This window comes from Bubalus kerabau, chromosome 7 (genome assembly GCF_029407905.1).
Source record: "Bubalus kerabau isolate K-KA32 ecotype Philippines breed swamp buffalo chromosome 7, PCC_UOA_SB_1v2, whole genome shotgun sequence".
Lineage (NCBI taxonomy): Eukaryota > Metazoa > Chordata > Mammalia > Artiodactyla > Bovidae > Bubalus > Bubalus kerabau.
The window spans coordinates 76,532,165-76,549,843 of NC_073630.1; the positions used below are offsets into that span (position 1 = coordinate 76,532,165).

The 17,679-nt window shown below is 41.9% G+C and overlaps 1 protein-coding gene across 1 annotated transcript; it reads right to left on the reverse strand.

The window, feature by feature from the left end:
- Positions 1–5,971: 5,971 nt before the first annotated feature.
- LOC129657907 (nitric oxide-associated protein 1) lies at positions 5,972–17,569 on the reverse strand. The gene is made up of 7 exons (XM_055588681.1): positions 14,998–17,569; positions 13,911–14,075; positions 13,087–13,292; positions 10,313–10,444; positions 9,191–9,307; positions 6,561–6,681; positions 5,972–6,284 (listed from the first exon to the last, which is right to left on the reverse strand). The coding sequence occupies exons 1-7, from the start codon at positions 16,253–16,255 to the stop codon at positions 6,088–6,090; spliced, it is 2,196 nt and encodes a 731-aa protein (XP_055444656.1). The 5' UTR covers positions 16,256–17,569; the 3' UTR covers positions 5,972–6,087.
- Positions 17,570–17,679: the final 110 nt, after the last annotated feature.

Below are 17,679 nucleotides of genomic sequence, written 5' to 3' on the forward strand. Positions count from 1 at the left end.
CTGGCCAGAGGTACTCAACAGTGTCTGTGATTAAGCATCATACCTATTATATCTACCAGTGAGAATACTAAGACCAAAGAAATCTTTCCACTAGGTTTATTACTCAGAAGGCAAATTCTGAGAATTACATGAGAAACAAAAGGAAGCTTCTGAAAAACAGGAACCTCTGAAGCTCCAAGCCATAGATATTTGCTCTAAAACTCTAGACTTAGGAGTTTTCAGATCATGAAACTCTTGTACTACATGAGAGAATATCTGTCGTCTTTGACATGATGGGGAAAAGTGATGCATTGTTCATACATTAAATTATTAATCTTAAGCTGTTCCCACCCACTACAGGGCATCAGTGAGACAGACAACAGGACAAAGATTAAGAGCAGGCAGAGGTGCTATCTGTTGGATTCACATGAGTCTGAAGTCTTGTTTTTATTGTTTAAGCATTACTCTGACATTTGAGAGAAAACAATCCCTGGGGAGGAGGAGAGGAGCCAAGAGAAAATGGAGCAGTCTGAGAAAGAATGGAAATGATTCTGTTGCTCCACAAGACACAGCCAGGTGGGAGGGAAGCCAGGGTAAATGATCAGAGGCCGTCTACAAAACAGCTCACCTCAGCTGGAGCACAGGGGTGCCTATTCTGTGAAGCAATAAGCGGTCTGCCATGTCTGGCACCACTGGAGCTCCAAGTTAGTCATCTGCAGGAAACCAGCCTTGATTTCCATTTTGCAGAGAGTGAGTGAACAAGAAGCACAAGCACACAGGATTGTGTCTGTTCTCCACTTCTCGGTTGTCATGGCAAGTGTTGCAGGTAACAGACAAATTAGACACTGGGGAACTACACAGTAAAGCCCCAATGATTGGTAGAACTTGCTGTTTATGGTGATTAGAAATACAAAATACATTAAACGTCACTGAAACTTTGAAGAAAATGCTATTTTAAAAGGGGAGAAAAAGAGAAGATGGAACGTCAACCCCTATTCTGTGGACATGAGGGGCTGTCCTGACACCTTGCCGTTAACTTCTCTTTCCTGACTCCTGCATGCTGCCATGGTATAAATGATTAATGCTGGAAGGGTACTCTTCATACTGAGACCAGTGGATTAAGAAGTATTAGTAAGCTGACTTACACTCAGAAACCAACACAGTAAGAGAACTTTCTTAATAGCAAATCCACTGTGATCAGTTGAATAGACCAGCAGTGATCTGGGCTGCGCTAGGATGGCAGTTCAGTTCAGTTTACTCGATCAGTCGTGTCCGACTCTTTGCGACCCCATGAATCGCAGCACGCCAGGCCTCCATGTCCATCACCAACTCCCAGAGTTCACCCAGACTCACGTCCATCGAGTCAGTGATGCCATCCAGCCATCTCATCCTCTGTCGTCCCCTTCTCCTCCTGCCCCCAATCCCTCCCAGCATCAGAGTCTTTTCCAATGAGTCAACTCTTCGCATGAGGTGGCCAAAGTACTGGAGTTTCAGCTTTAGCATCATTCCTTCCAAAGAAATCCCAGGGCTGATCTCCTTCAGAATGGACTGGTTGGATCTCCTTGCAGTCCAAGGGACTCTCAGGAGTCTTCTCCAACACCACAGTTCAAAAGCATCAATTCTTCGGCGCTCAGCCTTCTTCACAGTCCAACTCTCACATCCATACGTGACCACAGGAAAAACCATAGCCTTGACTAGATGGACCTTTGTTGGCAAAGTAATGTCTCTGCTTTTGAATATGCTATCTAGGTTGGTCATAACTTTCCTTCAAAGGAGTAAGTGTCTTTTAATTTCATGGCTGCAGTCACCATCTGCAGTGATTTTGGAGCCCAGAAAAATAAAGTCTGACACTGTTTCCCCATCTATTTCCCATGAAGTGATGGGACCGGATGCCATGATCTTCGTTTTCTGAATGTTGAGCTTTAAGCCTTTTTCACTCTCCACTTTCACTTTCATCAAGAGGCTTTTGAGTTCCTCTTCACTTTCTGCCATAAGGGTGGTGTCATCTGCATATCTGAGGTTATTGATATTTCTCCTGGCAATCTTGATTCCAGCTTGTGTTTCTTCCAGTCCAGCATTTCTCATGATGTACTCTGCATATAAGTTAAATAAGCAGGGTGACAATATACAGCCTTGACGTACTCCTTTTCCTATTTGGAACCAGTTGTTGTTCCATGTCCAGTTCTAACTGTTGCTTCTGACCTGCATACAGATTTCTCAAGAGGCAGGTCAGGTGGTCTGGTATTCCCATCTCTTTCAGAATTCTCCACAGTTTATTGTGATCCACACAGTCAAAGGCTTTGGCATAGTCAATTAAGCAGAAATAGATGTTTTTCTGGAACTTTCTTGCTTTTTTCATGATCCAGTGGATGTTGGCCATTTGATCTCTGGTTCCTCTGCCTTTTCTAAAACCAGCTTGAACATCAGGAAGTTCATGGTTCACGTATTGCTGAAGCCTGGCTTGGAGAATTTTGAGCATTACTTTACTAGCATGTGAGATGAGTGCAATTGTGCGGTAGTTTGAGCATTCTTTGGCATTGCCTTTCTTTGGGATTGGAATGAAAACTGACCTTTTCCAGTCCTGTGGCCACTGCTGAGTTTTCCAAATTTGCTGGCATATTGAGTGCAGCACTTTCACAGCATCATCTTTCAGGATTTGGAATAGCTCAACTGGAATTCCATCACCTCCACTAGCTTTGTTCGTAGTGATGCTTTCTAAAGCCCACTTGACTTCACATTCCAGGATGTCTGGCTCTAGATGAGTGATCACACCATCGTGATTATTTGGGTCGTGAAGATCTTTTTTGTACAGTTCTGTGTAGTCTTGCCACCTCTTCTTAATATCTTCTGCTTCTGTTAGGTCCATACCATTTCTGTCCTTTATCGAGCCCATCTTTGCATGAAATGTTCCCTTGGTATCTCTAATTTTCTTGAAGAGATCTCTAGTCTTTCCCATTCTGTTGTTTTCCTCTATTTCTTTGCATTGATTGCTGAGGAAGGCTTTCTTATCTCTTACTATTCTTTGGAACTCTGCATTCAGATGCTTATATCTTTCCTTTTCTGCTTTGCTTTTTGCTTCTCTTCTTTTCACAGTTATTTGTAAGGCCTCCCCAGACAGCCAGTTTGCTTTTTTGCATTTCTTTTCCATGGGGATGGTCTTGATCCCTGTCTCCTGTACAATGTCATGAACCTCATTCCATAGTTCATCAGGCACCCTATCTATCAGATCTAGTCCCTTAAATCTATTTCTCACTTCCACTGTATAATCATAAGGGATTTGATTTAGGTCATACCTGAATGGTCTAGTGGTTTTCCCCCCTTTCTTCAATTTAAGTCTGAATTTGGTAATGAGTTCATGATCTGAGCCACAGTCAGCTCCTGGTCTTGTTTTTGTTGACTGTATGGAGCTTCTCCATCTTTGGCTGCAAAGAATATAATCAATCTGATTTTGGTGTTGACTATCTGGTGATGTCCATGTGTAGAGTCTTCTCTTGTGTTGTTGGAAGAGAGTGTTTGCTATGACTAGTGCATTTTCTTGGCAAAACTCTATTCGTCTTTCCCCTGCTTCATTCCGTATTCCAAGGCCAAATTTGCCTAACTCCAGGTGTTTCTTGACTTCCTACTTTTTTTGACTTACTACTTTTCCATTCAGATCACAGTAATCCAAGTCTATGCCCCAACCAGTAATGCTGAAGAAGCTGAAGTTGAACAGTTCTATGAAGACCTACAAGACCTTTTAGAACTAACACCCCAAAAATATGTCCTTTTCATTATAGGGGACTGGAATGCAGAAGTAGGAAGTAGGAAAGATGGCAGAATGTGGTGTAAATTAATAACAAAACCTAGCACCAGTCTCTACTGTCTATGCTCAGAGGGCTTTTTTCATCTGAGGTCTTGTAACCACCCTTTGTTGGCTTCCCTGCGTGTTTTTGCTGAGAATCCTATAAAGTTAGGACTGAGAAATATATAGTATAATTCCCTCATTTTATAGATGAGAAAATGAAGACCCAAAGAGATTAAAACCAGGGAAACTGAAACTTAGTAAATTGCACTGTTTAAAACTACTAGCAAGGTACCTTGGAACATTTTTAGATATGCCTTAGTGAAAACATAACCATTGAATTTTAGAGGTAAAAGAATCCTGAGAATATAAACTCTGAACATTTAAAAATGAAATCTATGCTAGTTGAGACGTCTGAAAGCCTAAAGAAAAGATGAGGGAGAAATGTTCAGCTTTCTAAAATATGTAAGTTTTCAGGGTAAATACAGCATCCGTTTTTGGGTTCTATATTTTTCCATAAGTGCACGTTTACCATATTCTTTTTAATCTAAAGATTTCAGGCCTAAGCTCCAAACTGCAAACAGTACACAAATACAATGGTCACAGTTTTAAGTTATGAAATTTACAGTATTTCATTTTCTCCAAAATAAACTAGAAATCAGCTACCATTTTCTTAACTTGGGGAGCTACCGCCCTCTAGAGGGTGGGTCTAGAAACGTCAGGGTTCTCCATTGTCACAGTGAGGAATGGGCCAGGGGTGCTGCTAGTGGCATTTGGTATTTGGGGATGAAGGATACACATATAGAACCACTTTCCCCAAGATGCCAACAGTATTCCCTTTGAAACATAATGAAAGTGAGACCTACGGTTTTTACAAGTAGTTTTTTAAACTTTTATTTTTGGCTGTGCTGGGTCTTTGTTGGTGAAGCTGGCTTTTCTCTAGTTGTGGGTAGCAGGGCCTACTCCAGTTGCAGTGAATGGGTGTCTCACTGTGGTGGCATCTCTTATGGAACATGGGCTCTAGGGTGCGTGGGCTTCAGTAGTTGCTGCACAGTGTCTCTAGAGCACAGGCTCAGTAGTTGAGGCATACAGACTTAGTTGCTCCACAGCACGTGGGATTTTCCCGGATCAGGGATTGAACCCGTGTCTCCTGCATTGGCAGGCAGATTCTTTATCACTGAGCTACCAAAAAGCCCTACAAGTTGCATTTTAAAATACTGACTATTTATCCTATAATGACCTACTTAGTGAGGGGGGAAGAGGGGGCTCGAGTGTATATGTTGTCAGAGAATACAGGACTATTAAAAAGTTAACGCTAACCCTAAGTCTACAGGAAGTTCAGGGATCTGTTTCAGGCCAATTAACTTCACAGCTTTCATCTCATCATGGGACCTGGGACTTGACTTGCCAATTCATTGTCCACAGCTATAGGGCCACTCAATCGACTAGAAATACTTGAAGGTAAACACTTCTGACTGGTGTAATGTTTTATTTACAGTGTTTACAGACAAATGTTGATAAAATAGTTGAAGTGCTCTGATCCTTGCAGAATAGATCTCAGATTCCAAAAGGATATAACATAAATCCTTTTCTAAGATTTTCAGGCACTTTTAGATTATGTAAGGGAAATTTCTACTTGTTTTCCAGATTTCTTTCACTGCTGCTTCCCCTAAGTAATAAAAATCTGACTCTGCATTTCCGTTTACATCCTCCAGCTTCCTCTTGGCAGGGTGTGGCCATGGAAACATTGACCACTGGACACTGTGATGTGGGCAACTTCCAGCTCTTCCCTTCATTTCAGTACGGTAGCTGCATGCTCTTCACACTCTTCTCTTCTTCCCATTGCTGTGAAAGGATGACAACTTGAGCAACCACCTTAGACCCAGAGATGGAAGCCATGGTGTGTTCCCCAGTTGGGTACTTGGCTGACTGCATGAAGTGTAGCCGCTTACTCACCTCTCTGATTTAAGCTAGTATATTTTGGAGAAATTAACTTGCTGCCATTTTCTCTTAAGCCAACTGCTAAGCTGCTCTTTCAACTAGATTCTAAATGAGAAGTGCCATCTGGTCTCAAATACTAGTGGGAGAAAACAATGTAGCAGAACTCTCTTTTAGGTATGTTTGAATCACAGATACATACATGTATGTACCCTACTAAAAAAAATAACGTGTTTACAAACTCAGTTCATTAAAAAGAGGCACAGTCCTTGGTAGTTTAAAAAGGGTTAGGGGGCTTTATTACAGCAGGATTTAATAAAATGTGGTGCGATGCACACAGAATGTTCTATATAGTTCATCTTCGATGTGAACAGGTCAGCTTCACGTATCTATCTTTTCTTCTGCAGATTGTACACAAGAGCAGGAGGCCTTTTGGTTTTATACGCCACACTTCCCTTGATGCGCTTTCCTTTGATGTTAACTATATGTGGCAAGAGAGGGCGCCGGACTGTCAGGACTGTCCCCTGAGGTGTATAGCCTCGGAGGGTCAATGTGTCCTTAAACTGCGGTGTTACTGCTACCCAACCTATGCAGGCACGTGAAAAAACACAGACGGTGTTAGCAAGCATCCTATTAAAAACACCAAACACAGCTCCAGATGGAGACCCAAGGGAGGCTACTGCTGCCTCACTATTTTTTTTTTAAAGCATCAATACATTTGTGAAAATGTACAGATTCATTTTCAGAGCAGGTTGCATCTTATGGATAATCTAGCATGTATTTCTTAAAATATTTGGCTTATGTCAGTTAAGGCAAATCTGTATAAAAATATGATAAACTGTTGTGCTTGGTGTAAAATTACCTGCAGAGGAGAACTTGATGTCAGCCACTGCTTCAGATTCCCCAAGTCCTTCATCTAACGTGATGTCTTCAGCAACAAGAGGAGGAAATCCTGCCATTCTTTCTTCTCCACCCACTGGTACCTTCCATTGGGAGGAGATAAAGTTATTTGGAAATTCAAATGAAACCCCTGATAACTCTAATATTAAGTAAGGCACTGATAAGATAATACTGTACAGGTATCAAAAATAAAACCATTAAACTAACAGGCCTGTCTGGACACACAGGTTAATCCCTGCCTCATTAGAAACCAAGGGTACATGGATAATGGTTAACATCAGCTCTATGTTTACAGATGTTTCAATTATTGGAAATAAGAGGATAATAATTTACCTATTTATTAATGGATTTCTCTGTGTTTATCACTAAGAACACAAACACAGACGTTACAGTATGGTCCCTGCTCCTGAGGAGATCAGAAGGTGGAAAAGCAAGTAAATAAAAGGTAAGATATATAATGAGAGGCAATCTATTAAGTACTATGGTTGTGAAAGGAATAATGAATGTGGCTTGGTCAAATAAAACCATTAATGAGCAGAATTTTGAAAAATAGATTAAAGTTACTCAGGGTTGAAAGGTATTCTGAGTAACATACAGACACAAAAATTGGAAAAAAGATGATGAGTTCAGAGAATTGTAGTTTAACTGTGCTGAGTGTGTTATGTGTGTGTATTAGTGATGAGGCTTTCAGTTTTGACTTCTCAGTAATGTGGAACTAACAAGGAATCATAAGCAGGAAAGAAAAAAGAATGAAAAAGAATACTGGGACCTGCTTTATATTTTGGAAAAACCTGTACAGTGCAGGATTTATGAACCTCAGCACTATTGACCTTTTGAGCCAAATAATTTTTTGTTGGAGGAGGCTGTCTTGTGCATTGCACAATTTTTAGCAGCCTCTACTCAGCGTCCATTAAGTTGTGAAAACCAAAACTGTCTCCAGGCTTTGGCAAATGTTGCCTTGCGATAAGAGTCAACCTGGTTGAGAACTACAGCTGTAGTGGGGTGGGGGTGGGAGGAAGACAATAAAATGAGTCTAGATTATACCTCATAATCTCAGAAAGCAGGCTACAGTTTGGACTGTGAGGCTGGTCTCAGTGATGATTAGGAGGCAGGATTGACTTTGACTTCGGAGATAAATGAAAACCAGAAGGCAAGGAGGAGGCACAGAGTGGCCCAAGAAACTGTATTACGAGGGGAGAGAAGCCTGGGTGTCGCTTTGAGAAGCATCAGTGAGTCCACCCTGAAGACTACAGAGATGCATCAAGGTGGAGCCCTCCCCTCAAATCCTACATGTGTCTGGAGCATCAACTTTAGGCCAGTTATTTCAATGGAGTCTTAATTTCACTCTGGCTTTTTTAGTCCAGACAGAAAGAAGCATTTGCTTCTGAAGTCAGGTTGGTTTTATTCTGGTTGAAAGGCAGGTGTGCGTTTTGACCTATTTTTAGTTGTACGAGCATTCATTAATGTAAATCACATCTGCATTGGATGCACCTGGTATTTTTGCAGGAGCTATGTCCCAACCCCTCCTCATCACCACAAACACTTACACAGCAGTGACAGCGGTGCCCTGGCTCTGGATCTTCTCCACAACCTCATGGTGTGGTCACAGCAGACAGAGGTAAAGGAAACTCGCCTCAAGTCGCACAGCTTCACTTAAGTGGTGGAGCAGAGTAGGATTTGAACCCAGCCTAGCTCCAGTGATCTTAACCATCATACACTACAGGCTAGCCAACAGTGTGTATGCCGGTCTGGTTAAAGAACTATAAATAGGGCCCCATTCAGTTTCTAGTGAACTTGGAACAATTTCAGTGGCACAAAAAGGGCACAGCAGGGACTGCAGAGGATGGGAGGTGAAGAGCAGGAGTCAGCTTGATTGTAAAGAAGAGGAAGGAGCGGGACACTTGAGTTTTGTTTTGTTTCTGGAAGATTAGAGAAATTTTCACACACTGCTTAACAGGTCAAAGGAAGGCTCAAGTAAGCAGGAGAGAAGACGTACGATAGTCTCTAAGTATCTGTGATTAAGAACGTGGGAGGAGAGCTTTTCTACCCAGACAAGGGCTTCTAAGCTCAGCACTACTCACATGTGGACCAGATAATTCCCTGTTGTGAGGGGCTGTCCTGTGCACGCATTATGTTTAGCATCATCTCTGGCCTCCACCCACTACATGCCAGGAGCATCACCCAGTTGTGAGAAAATCCAACGTCTCCTCACTCACATTATCCAGCGCAACTTTTTGAAATGAAGTGACCACTGGGCAGTTGAAAAGTGCCTAGTGTAAGTAAAGAACTAAATTTTAAAGTTTATTTAATTTTAATTATTGAAATAGCCACATGTGGCTACCATACTGGACAGTGTCACCCAGAGAAAACCCAACTCTGTCAGTATCGCGGGGTCAGTCCAATCCAACATCCCTTTTGTTATCAGAGCCTGTCTCACTTTATAGCCAAAATCCTCAAGGTGAACAAGGTCAGGGAGAGCTAGCTGATGATGTAACAAAGATAGTTCTGTCCAACAAAGGCTTTTTATCAGGGCTGTGGGACTACCAGGGTGTATTAACCTAACTATTCAACCATCAAATCACGTTGGCTCACCTTCAGTAGCGTATGACCTGCGTGCTTCTGATACATAGTATCTGCCTTGTCCAAGGAAGTAATGTGAACAGGAAGGAAGTTGGAAGCCACAACTGTAAACCAAGCTGACTGATTTCCCTTAAGAAAGGAAGAAAGAACTTATCTGTACAATGAAAACTTAGAAAACCAGCACATTACAAGGTACAATTTTAAAAATCTGGGGAATTCTCTGGCAGTCCAGTCCTGAGCGCTCTGTGCTTCCACTGCAGTGGCCTGGGTTCAAGCCCTGTTCGGGGAACCAAGGTCCTGCATACTATGTGGTGTGGCCAAAAAAAAAAAGAGGAAGGTAGGAAAAACATGGCAGAAGCAATGCATTTACACCCATATAAATAAACCTATGATACCTTATATACACTTTGTGGATACTTAAACAAATGTTTATTTTTATGAAAAACAAATGAATATACCATCTGCTTTAATTGTCCCTGTATAAAATTTGGTTTAAAATGTTAATATTGTATGGTCTCTAAAAATGTATGTAATGTTTCAAGTATGTAAGGCCAAATTTTCAACAAATTATGAACAAACAGAAACCCAAGACGTGTGCTAAGGCAATGGCCACAGGGTGCACTGAGTGTTGTTGGACATATCCATCTTTCATTTTCCATTTTTCTGCTCACTTTGGCAAAAATGGGGAGCAGCTCTATAGATGCTCTAAAATCTCTAAATGATGCTATGTAAATGAATACCAAACCAAAAAAATACATGTATAAAAGTATACGTGTCATCGGATATAGAGTGTGGAATTAATTTAATGCCATATTAACCCTGCCCCTAAACGTATGCCCTCTGATTTCCACAGAAAATAATACCACAGGAGAGGGAAACTATCTTTTTAATGTCAAGCTGTATGGGACATTGAGCTGTTTTTTGAAGACAATTTTTTTAAGACCTATTACTTTTTCCCACTATTTCATTATCCCAGGTTTATATTACAGACATTTTAAAACACAGACATAAAAGGATATCAACCCCAACAGTCATGACCTAGTTATCAACATTTTGCTAGTCCTGATAATATCTGCTTGCTTAAAGTAAATCCCAAAAATAAAGTCATTTTTCAATGGTACAGACTTTTCTTACCTTCAGAAAATCTATGCGGCCTAAGGCACCCAAAAATAGAACCATTCCTGGTTTTAGCATAAAAGTTCTTGGAATAATGGAATGTGTTGGCAATACAATATTTACTTCTTTTTCTGTTAGAAGACTTAAAATCTGTAAAGCAAAGTGCAGATTTTTTTTGAGAATTACTTTCAATGAACATATGCTGTATCGTGCTTTACCTGTAAGATAAAAAAGTTATGATTATATATTCTAGGCCTCACAATACATCAAAGTATGTATTCTAGAATTTGCTGCACATAAAATTCATAGCTTCTTTCTGTCTCATGGAATCAATTTATAGTTGGCTCTACTCGTTTTACAACTTAATCTTAAGTAATGGCAGTATACAGGTATATGAAACAACAGCATCCTTTGAATTCTGTCAAATTTGGTGTGATCTGAACACATTGATGATTCAATCCCAGGATAGAAAAATATGTTCCCTTGTCAAGGCTTCTAGGGAGCAGCAATTCTCAGGTAATGGTAAGGTAATGTGCTGTGTTTTGTCCTCATGGCAGCTATGCATGCATTAATTGAGAGTGATCACCCTATTCTAGGCTCAGGTAAAAAGCTTGAAGAATCTTTGCTAAATTCCAGTATTCACTTTCCTTATTTCCTACAAATACTCAGCAAAAACAATGACAACAACAACAAAAACACAAAGGTATGGATCCTGTGACTTAGGAGGATGAAGATTCCTAAGTAGACTAGAGAAAATGGAAAAGAAAAGCCAGGAAGTACAAGATTCTGGTGAGACTAAAATAAAAATCTGACTAAAAAAATTCGAGAAAGTAAAAAAATGGCTTTTTGTGGACTTGTTTCTTAAAGAAAAGCAAGAAGAAAATAAAAAAAAAAAGTAATATCTAGGGAGACTTGAAAGAAAATATGTAAGGGGGTGGTAAGTAGTTTTCTTCAGTACTTGTGTTTGAGAAGCACATTTAAAGCTCCTGGCAGGAGAGAATTACTTTAACCCTTTTAGCAAAGACCCTCATACTTCAATTTTACAACAGAGTTCCTTGCTTTAGTTTGGGAAACACTGGTTCAAGGCATTAAATAAATATATCAATAAACTGACAGAGAATCAAACTGCCTCAGAGAACTTTTGTATCTAAAAACTTGAGGGTCTCAATGCTGGCTATAGTAGTTAGCAAATTCTTGCCTTTTTGACCAATTGACAAGAGGGCATACCTGACTAAAGGAATTGCTATCCCTGACCTGCTGCTGCTGCTAATTCGCTGCAGTCATGTCATTGCCCTGCTGCTGCTAAGTCGTTGTCTCCGACTCTGTGTGACCCTATAGACGGCAGCCCACCAGGCTCCCCTGTCCCTGAGATTCTCCAGACAAGAACACTGGAGTGGGTTGCCATTTCCTTCTCCAATGAGGAAAGTGAAAAGTGAAAGTGAAGTCACTCAGTCGTGTCCGACTCTTAGCGACCCCATGGACTGCAGCCTACCAGGCTCCTCCGTCCATGGGAGTTTCCAGGCAAGAGTACTGGAGTGGGGTGCCATTGCCTTCTCCATGTCATTGCCCTAACTGAGCCTAAAAGTTAAAGATGAGTGGGTAAAGTTAAAGTGATAGCAGTAGTAATGTTCAATAGTAGTGGGAGCCAGTTTCCTAAGCTGAAGCAAGGAACTCTATTGTGAAATGAAAGTATTAGGGTCTCTGCTATAAGTGTTAAAATATTTCTTTCCTACATGTGCTTTTTCAAATACAAATACTGAGGAAAACTACTTGCCACCCCCTTACATTATTTTCTTTCAAATCTTCCTAGATATTACATTTAAAAAAATTTTCTTTTTATTTTTAAGAAACAAGCTTGCAAAAGATTTTTAGCCATTTTTTTTAACTTCATCAAATTTTTAAAGTCAGATTTTGATTTAAGTCTTAACAAATTCTTGTACTCCTTGGCTTTTTCTTTACTCTGTGAAGTTCTGAATCGCTAAGGGAGTAAAGATTGGACATAAACAATGAGTTGATCCTATTCTAAATTAGGTTCATCTAAGGGGGCACCTACTTAAGAAATTTAGTACTTTGTGTCACTTTTTCAAGAACAAAAACAAATTAGAACTCATGCTTGAAAGTGTCATGTGTTTATAGCCTATTCTCAGAATAGCTCCAGGAAATGAAGACAAATCATCTAGATTATGTCAGCACAGTCCCCATGTTCGTAGGATGAATTAATGACAGAGAAGAAAAGCGTAGAGTAAGAAAGAAAGGACATTATACTTTAAAACATTTCAATGTCTGGCAGAGGGACCGAGGCATTACATTTATTCCATACACCTTTGGGGAACAATAAGTACAAAGTATGTACAGAGAGACTGCCCAGCTCAATATAACGAGCAGGTCAAAGATCAAATGGGTGACCTTGGGACGTGAGGTGGCACTGCTTTAGCTGAGGGTGAGTCCCTCCTTACTTCAGTTCAAAGTGAGTGCACGTCTTGGTGAATATGTTATGGAGGGAATTCAAGTATGGGACAGGTGGCTGAACTGCAGTGACATTTATGATTTCTTCCAACCTTAAAATATAGGATTCTGTAAATATTTTTCTAACTAAGGTAAAAATCACAAAGATAGAAACAGGTTGTCAGAAGTGACGCCTACCAAATGGCATATAGATTCACCAAGGAAACAGTCTGAAGAATGAATCAGAACTGAGTCTAAAATGAAAGGATGTCTTTTTTTCTTCTGCTGATTAAAATAGTACTCCTGCACTTGAAAGTTAATGTTTCTAAAAGATATGAAATACATACACAATTTTCTTTTGTAATTCCAGGGGTGTCATAAAACCAGTGGGCATCTTTCACATCTTCTGGGGTCAGTTCTACTCGTTTGGTGGATTTATCTGCAGCCAGAACAGGTTCATTTCCCATGTCAAAGGCAAATGAATCGGCATCAAATTCAAAGGCAGCTTTATCCTTCTGTGCTTCTGAATATGAGAATGTTCTCCCAACCCTTCCTAGAACAAGTTATATTGAAGTTAGTAGTCACTCCTTTAAAGCTTTTGACTCCTAATTTTTCTGTTTGCTTCAAACAAGTTACTAAGACTAACTGGTGTTTGGAAGGAAGTGAGACTACAGTGATACTTTTGCTCTGTTTCTAAATGCAGCCAGAGTCAGACTCTTGTAATGAGGAAATGCGTGTGGCTGGCTGTGCACATTCGGTGGAGGGGAAGAGTGTTGGAAATCAGTTTTTCGTAAATTAAGGTTGGAAAGAGATACTAAGGAAAGGGGGACAATCCAATTTAAAGCTGTTACAGTTCAACAACTTGTATGGTCTGCAAGGAGGGGGCTGGCATCTTAGTGCAAACGGTTCTACTTCTAACAATAGCCAGATAGGCAGTTATTCACATTTCCTTTCCTGGATTTCTTCAAGTATCTACCATCTCAATTTTCCCAGTGCAGTGAATTCTGGACTTCCAAACAGCAGCCTTGCCTCTAAAAGGTCTCTATGTTCTAAAAAGAGGGAATGTCTCTTCCCATAAAAAACTGGCTAGTCTTAGAGAGCTGTATTTCAAGATGCTCAACAAAAAATTTTAGCATAGAGTTACACTAGTTTTCCTATAGAAGACACTTACCTACTAAATAACCATGCTTTTTTAAGAGATTCAGTTTATTTTGTTCTTGTTGACTAAGATCTTCTTCTGCTTCAGTTGCATCTCTTTTAAGCCTTTTTTGCCTTTGAAACATTCTGTAAGGAGTTGGGTTACAAATAGGAAACTTCAGAAGGTTTAATGTAGTACCTGAAATACCAAATACATACACTGTTATAAACATTGTACAGGAAAATGGAATAAAACATTTAAGAGGACCTGTACCATCTTGAGTACTGTGATTATTTCTCTTAACTTTCATGACAACCCTCTACAAAATTATTCTTACTTTACAGATAAGGTAATAGGCTCAAAGACTGGCTCACAGGCTCAACTAGGATCTAAATGCCAAATCTATAGGCCTGATCTCTTTCCATCTTCTGCATACTACTAACAGGTATAAAAGCATTTCTGTATATAAGTCTCCCAAAGTCCAGGACAGAGAATATAGTTTACCAAGCAAAGTTAAACACTGGTTTCAAAGGAACAAATGTAGTAGTTCATTTTGCCAACTGTTACATAAAAACAGGTCACAGAAGGCTTCATTCTGTAATTACTTAAGATGTTTCTTGACTGAAAATAAAAGTTGACTTATTTTCAGCGAAGCCACACATCATATTGCATCAGTGAATTATTCATAAGTTAAACCTATAGAATTCTCATGAGTAAACTCAAGATATGAAGAGTAAGACTGAGGGATGGAAGGAGGCTTTTCGCCACAAAAATCAAAGGACTTTTTGGAGAAACTTACAAACGACTTAAAGCTACAAGGGAAACCTTCAAGAGAGCAAACATTGCTTTGTCCTTTGGGCCACCTGCAGTGCTTGGAACGGTGGCTTGAACATAGGAATACTCCATTGAGTATTTCTATTTCTATTGAAAAGTTACTACAACATATACTGAATTTGCAAGCACTAAGCTGCCACCGAAGAGAAATGTGAACAAAGTAGGTAGATAATTTTTAAAGGGAAGCCTCCCACCAGCCCCTGATGGACATTAAGCAAGAATACATGACTAGGAGAGTGAATCACGATCAGACTACCAGCTTTTCAGAAAACGAAGGGGCGCTCACCAGGCCAAGGAGAGATGGTGGCCCTGTCGATAGCTTCAGCGCCCTTGGCGATGCAATAATCGGACTCCAGAAGCGTATTGAAAAGAGTGGACTTGCCAGCGTTGGTTGAGCCAACCAGGTAGACGTCGCCCCGGTAGCGCCAGGAGCGCTGGAGCGCGGAGATCAACTCCTCAACTCCATAGCCAGTCTTGGCGCTGATGAGCCGCACGTCTCTGAGCACCGTGCTGGACTTCGACGGAAGATTCGCATTGTCCTCCCAGCCCCGTGGCCGGTCCCCACTGGAACGTTGAGCTCTTCGGTAGCCGCGGGGCGGCAGGAGCCCGGCGCCGATACATTCGTCCCACAGTCGCTCCCGGAGCCGCTGCCGGTAGTTGGGAGTGTCTTGGGGCAGCAGGTCCACCTTGTTTCCCAGCACGATCAGTTGCTTGGGGCCTACCAGGGCGGGCAGGTGGGGCAGCAAGGTGTCGGGCAGATCCAGTAGGTCCACCATGTACAGTACAAGAGCTGGCTCGGGCCGCCGCAGCGCGGCGCTCACCAGCTCCAGGAACTGTCCCTGGCTCACCTGAAGGCGCAGCGCGCGCCGGTGATGCACTAGCAGCCAGCAGCGCTGGCATACAGTCCGCTCCAGCCCCCCTTCCTCCGCCACCGCGCTGTTAAACTTCTCGCTGGGCAGGTAGCCGGGAACGCCGGGGTCCTGGCAGTGCAGCTCCGCACCGCAGCCAGAACAGTTCTGGCCGCTGGGCGGCACCGTCGGGTCCGGGTGCCCCACCACTTGGTGTACCCGCCGGCCGGCGCCTAACTTCTGCTGCCGCCTTTCCTCTCGCTGCTGCTCTATCCGTCTCTCCTCCTCTTCCTGCCGCTGCTGTAGCTCCCGCAGCTGGTCCTGGAGGGTTGCTTCGGACTCCGAATCCAGGACGTACTCAGGGAACAGAAAACTCTCCTCCAGGTCAGCCTCTCCTGGGTTACCCCCAGTCGCCGTCGCGCCACGAGGAAGGCCACGTCCCAGGCCCGCTGAGTGTCGGGAGGAGTAATCGGTAGCGCATCTCTTCTCGAGGAGCGTCTCCCGGACGCCGTTACGCGTTACAGTGGGAGCGGGTCCCCGCAAGAAGCCGCAGAGAAGCCTGCGAGCTAGGCGCGCGGGCAGCATGAGAAATGCAGGCGAGGGCAAAGGGGCGGAGCCACCTTTTCGCACGTGCACTGTGGCCCCAGATGGGCGTAAAACAGCAGAGACAGGCCGGGAGTACCTGAGAGCCGTCATTCGTCAGCGTTGCACCGAAGCTCCTCCTTCCATGTCTAATCTCGTGAGTTCTCGCGATAAAGGCTCTGTGGCCCAGAAACCTACTTAAAGCTATACCCGGGACTTAGATTAGCGTAGATCGGTCGAATAGGCTAGTTAGTGAGGGTGTATCAACTTTCAGGCTTGTTTAACGCGCTGTCCGTGGCACCACCTGCTGTTAAGAAGTCACATTGTTAGGAGCTACGTGTTTGTCTTTTGAACTGGAAAATTAAAAATCGAATGTCGCAGACTTACAGCCACAATTAAAACCTTTTATTAATACATCTTCTTGGCTTTTTTCGGGTATCATTATTCGTGCAATAGCATTAAAATCACATTTCTTAAACATTTAAAAAATATGACGCATAGTTGTACACAAATCCTTCTTTTTTTTTTTTTTTTTTTGTGGATGCCACATAGAATTTATTATAAGATTGAATATACGATAGAAATGACTTAGCACAGATTTATCAGTTAAAAATAATTTCTTAGAATTTTAACAGCATGGTTCTATTATTTCAGTTTTTCTTTCATTCCCTTTTTCCTTCCTTACAGGTATTTCAAATTCAGTAGGTCCACAGCCATAATCCAATGCCACCAGAAAATCCTGTTACCTCCAACTTTTAATCTATCCTGAATCAAATATTTTACTGCACCTGATTCTCTAGTCTGAATTACCATCATTCCTCTCCTGAACCTGTAATTAACTGGTCTTCATGCTTCCATGTATTTTAAAATTGTAAAAAACTTTAACTATCCATACCTTTATACTTTTTACTATATAAAGTATGAAATTGTACATAGTCATAAACATGGAATTGTTTTAAGTGTTTACGTTTGCTGGTCCTGAGTGTGTCATGCTTTGGCCACCTGGTGTGAAGAACTGACTCATTGGAAAAGACCCTGATGCTGGGAAAGATTGAAGGCGGGAGGAGAAGGGGATGACAGGATGAGATGGTTGGATGGCATCACTGACGCAATGGACATGAGTTTAAGTAAAGTCCGGGAGCTGGTGATGGACAGGGAGGCCTGGCGTGCTGCAGTCCATGGGGTCACAAACAGTTGGACACGAATGAGCGACTGAACTGAACTGAGCATGTCAGCGGCCTCTTACTGCAAACATCTAGGACTCTGTCTAGTCGTTGGTGTGTTCAGTCATACATAGGTCAGGGGGTTGACAACCCTGGGAGTAGCCCCCATCAATGAGTGGGGGATAAATACTCCAGCTTTCCTCCCCTCCATTTCCCAGGTATTTCAGCAGTATTGAGTTTGTAACCCAATTGGAACCTGCTCACTGACCTTGAACTGGCCTTCTTACCTTCCCGGTTTTACTTTTCCACGTACCAACTGATGCTTTCGGATATCATCTATCAAATCAATTGGCATCAGTGAGAACGCCACATCTA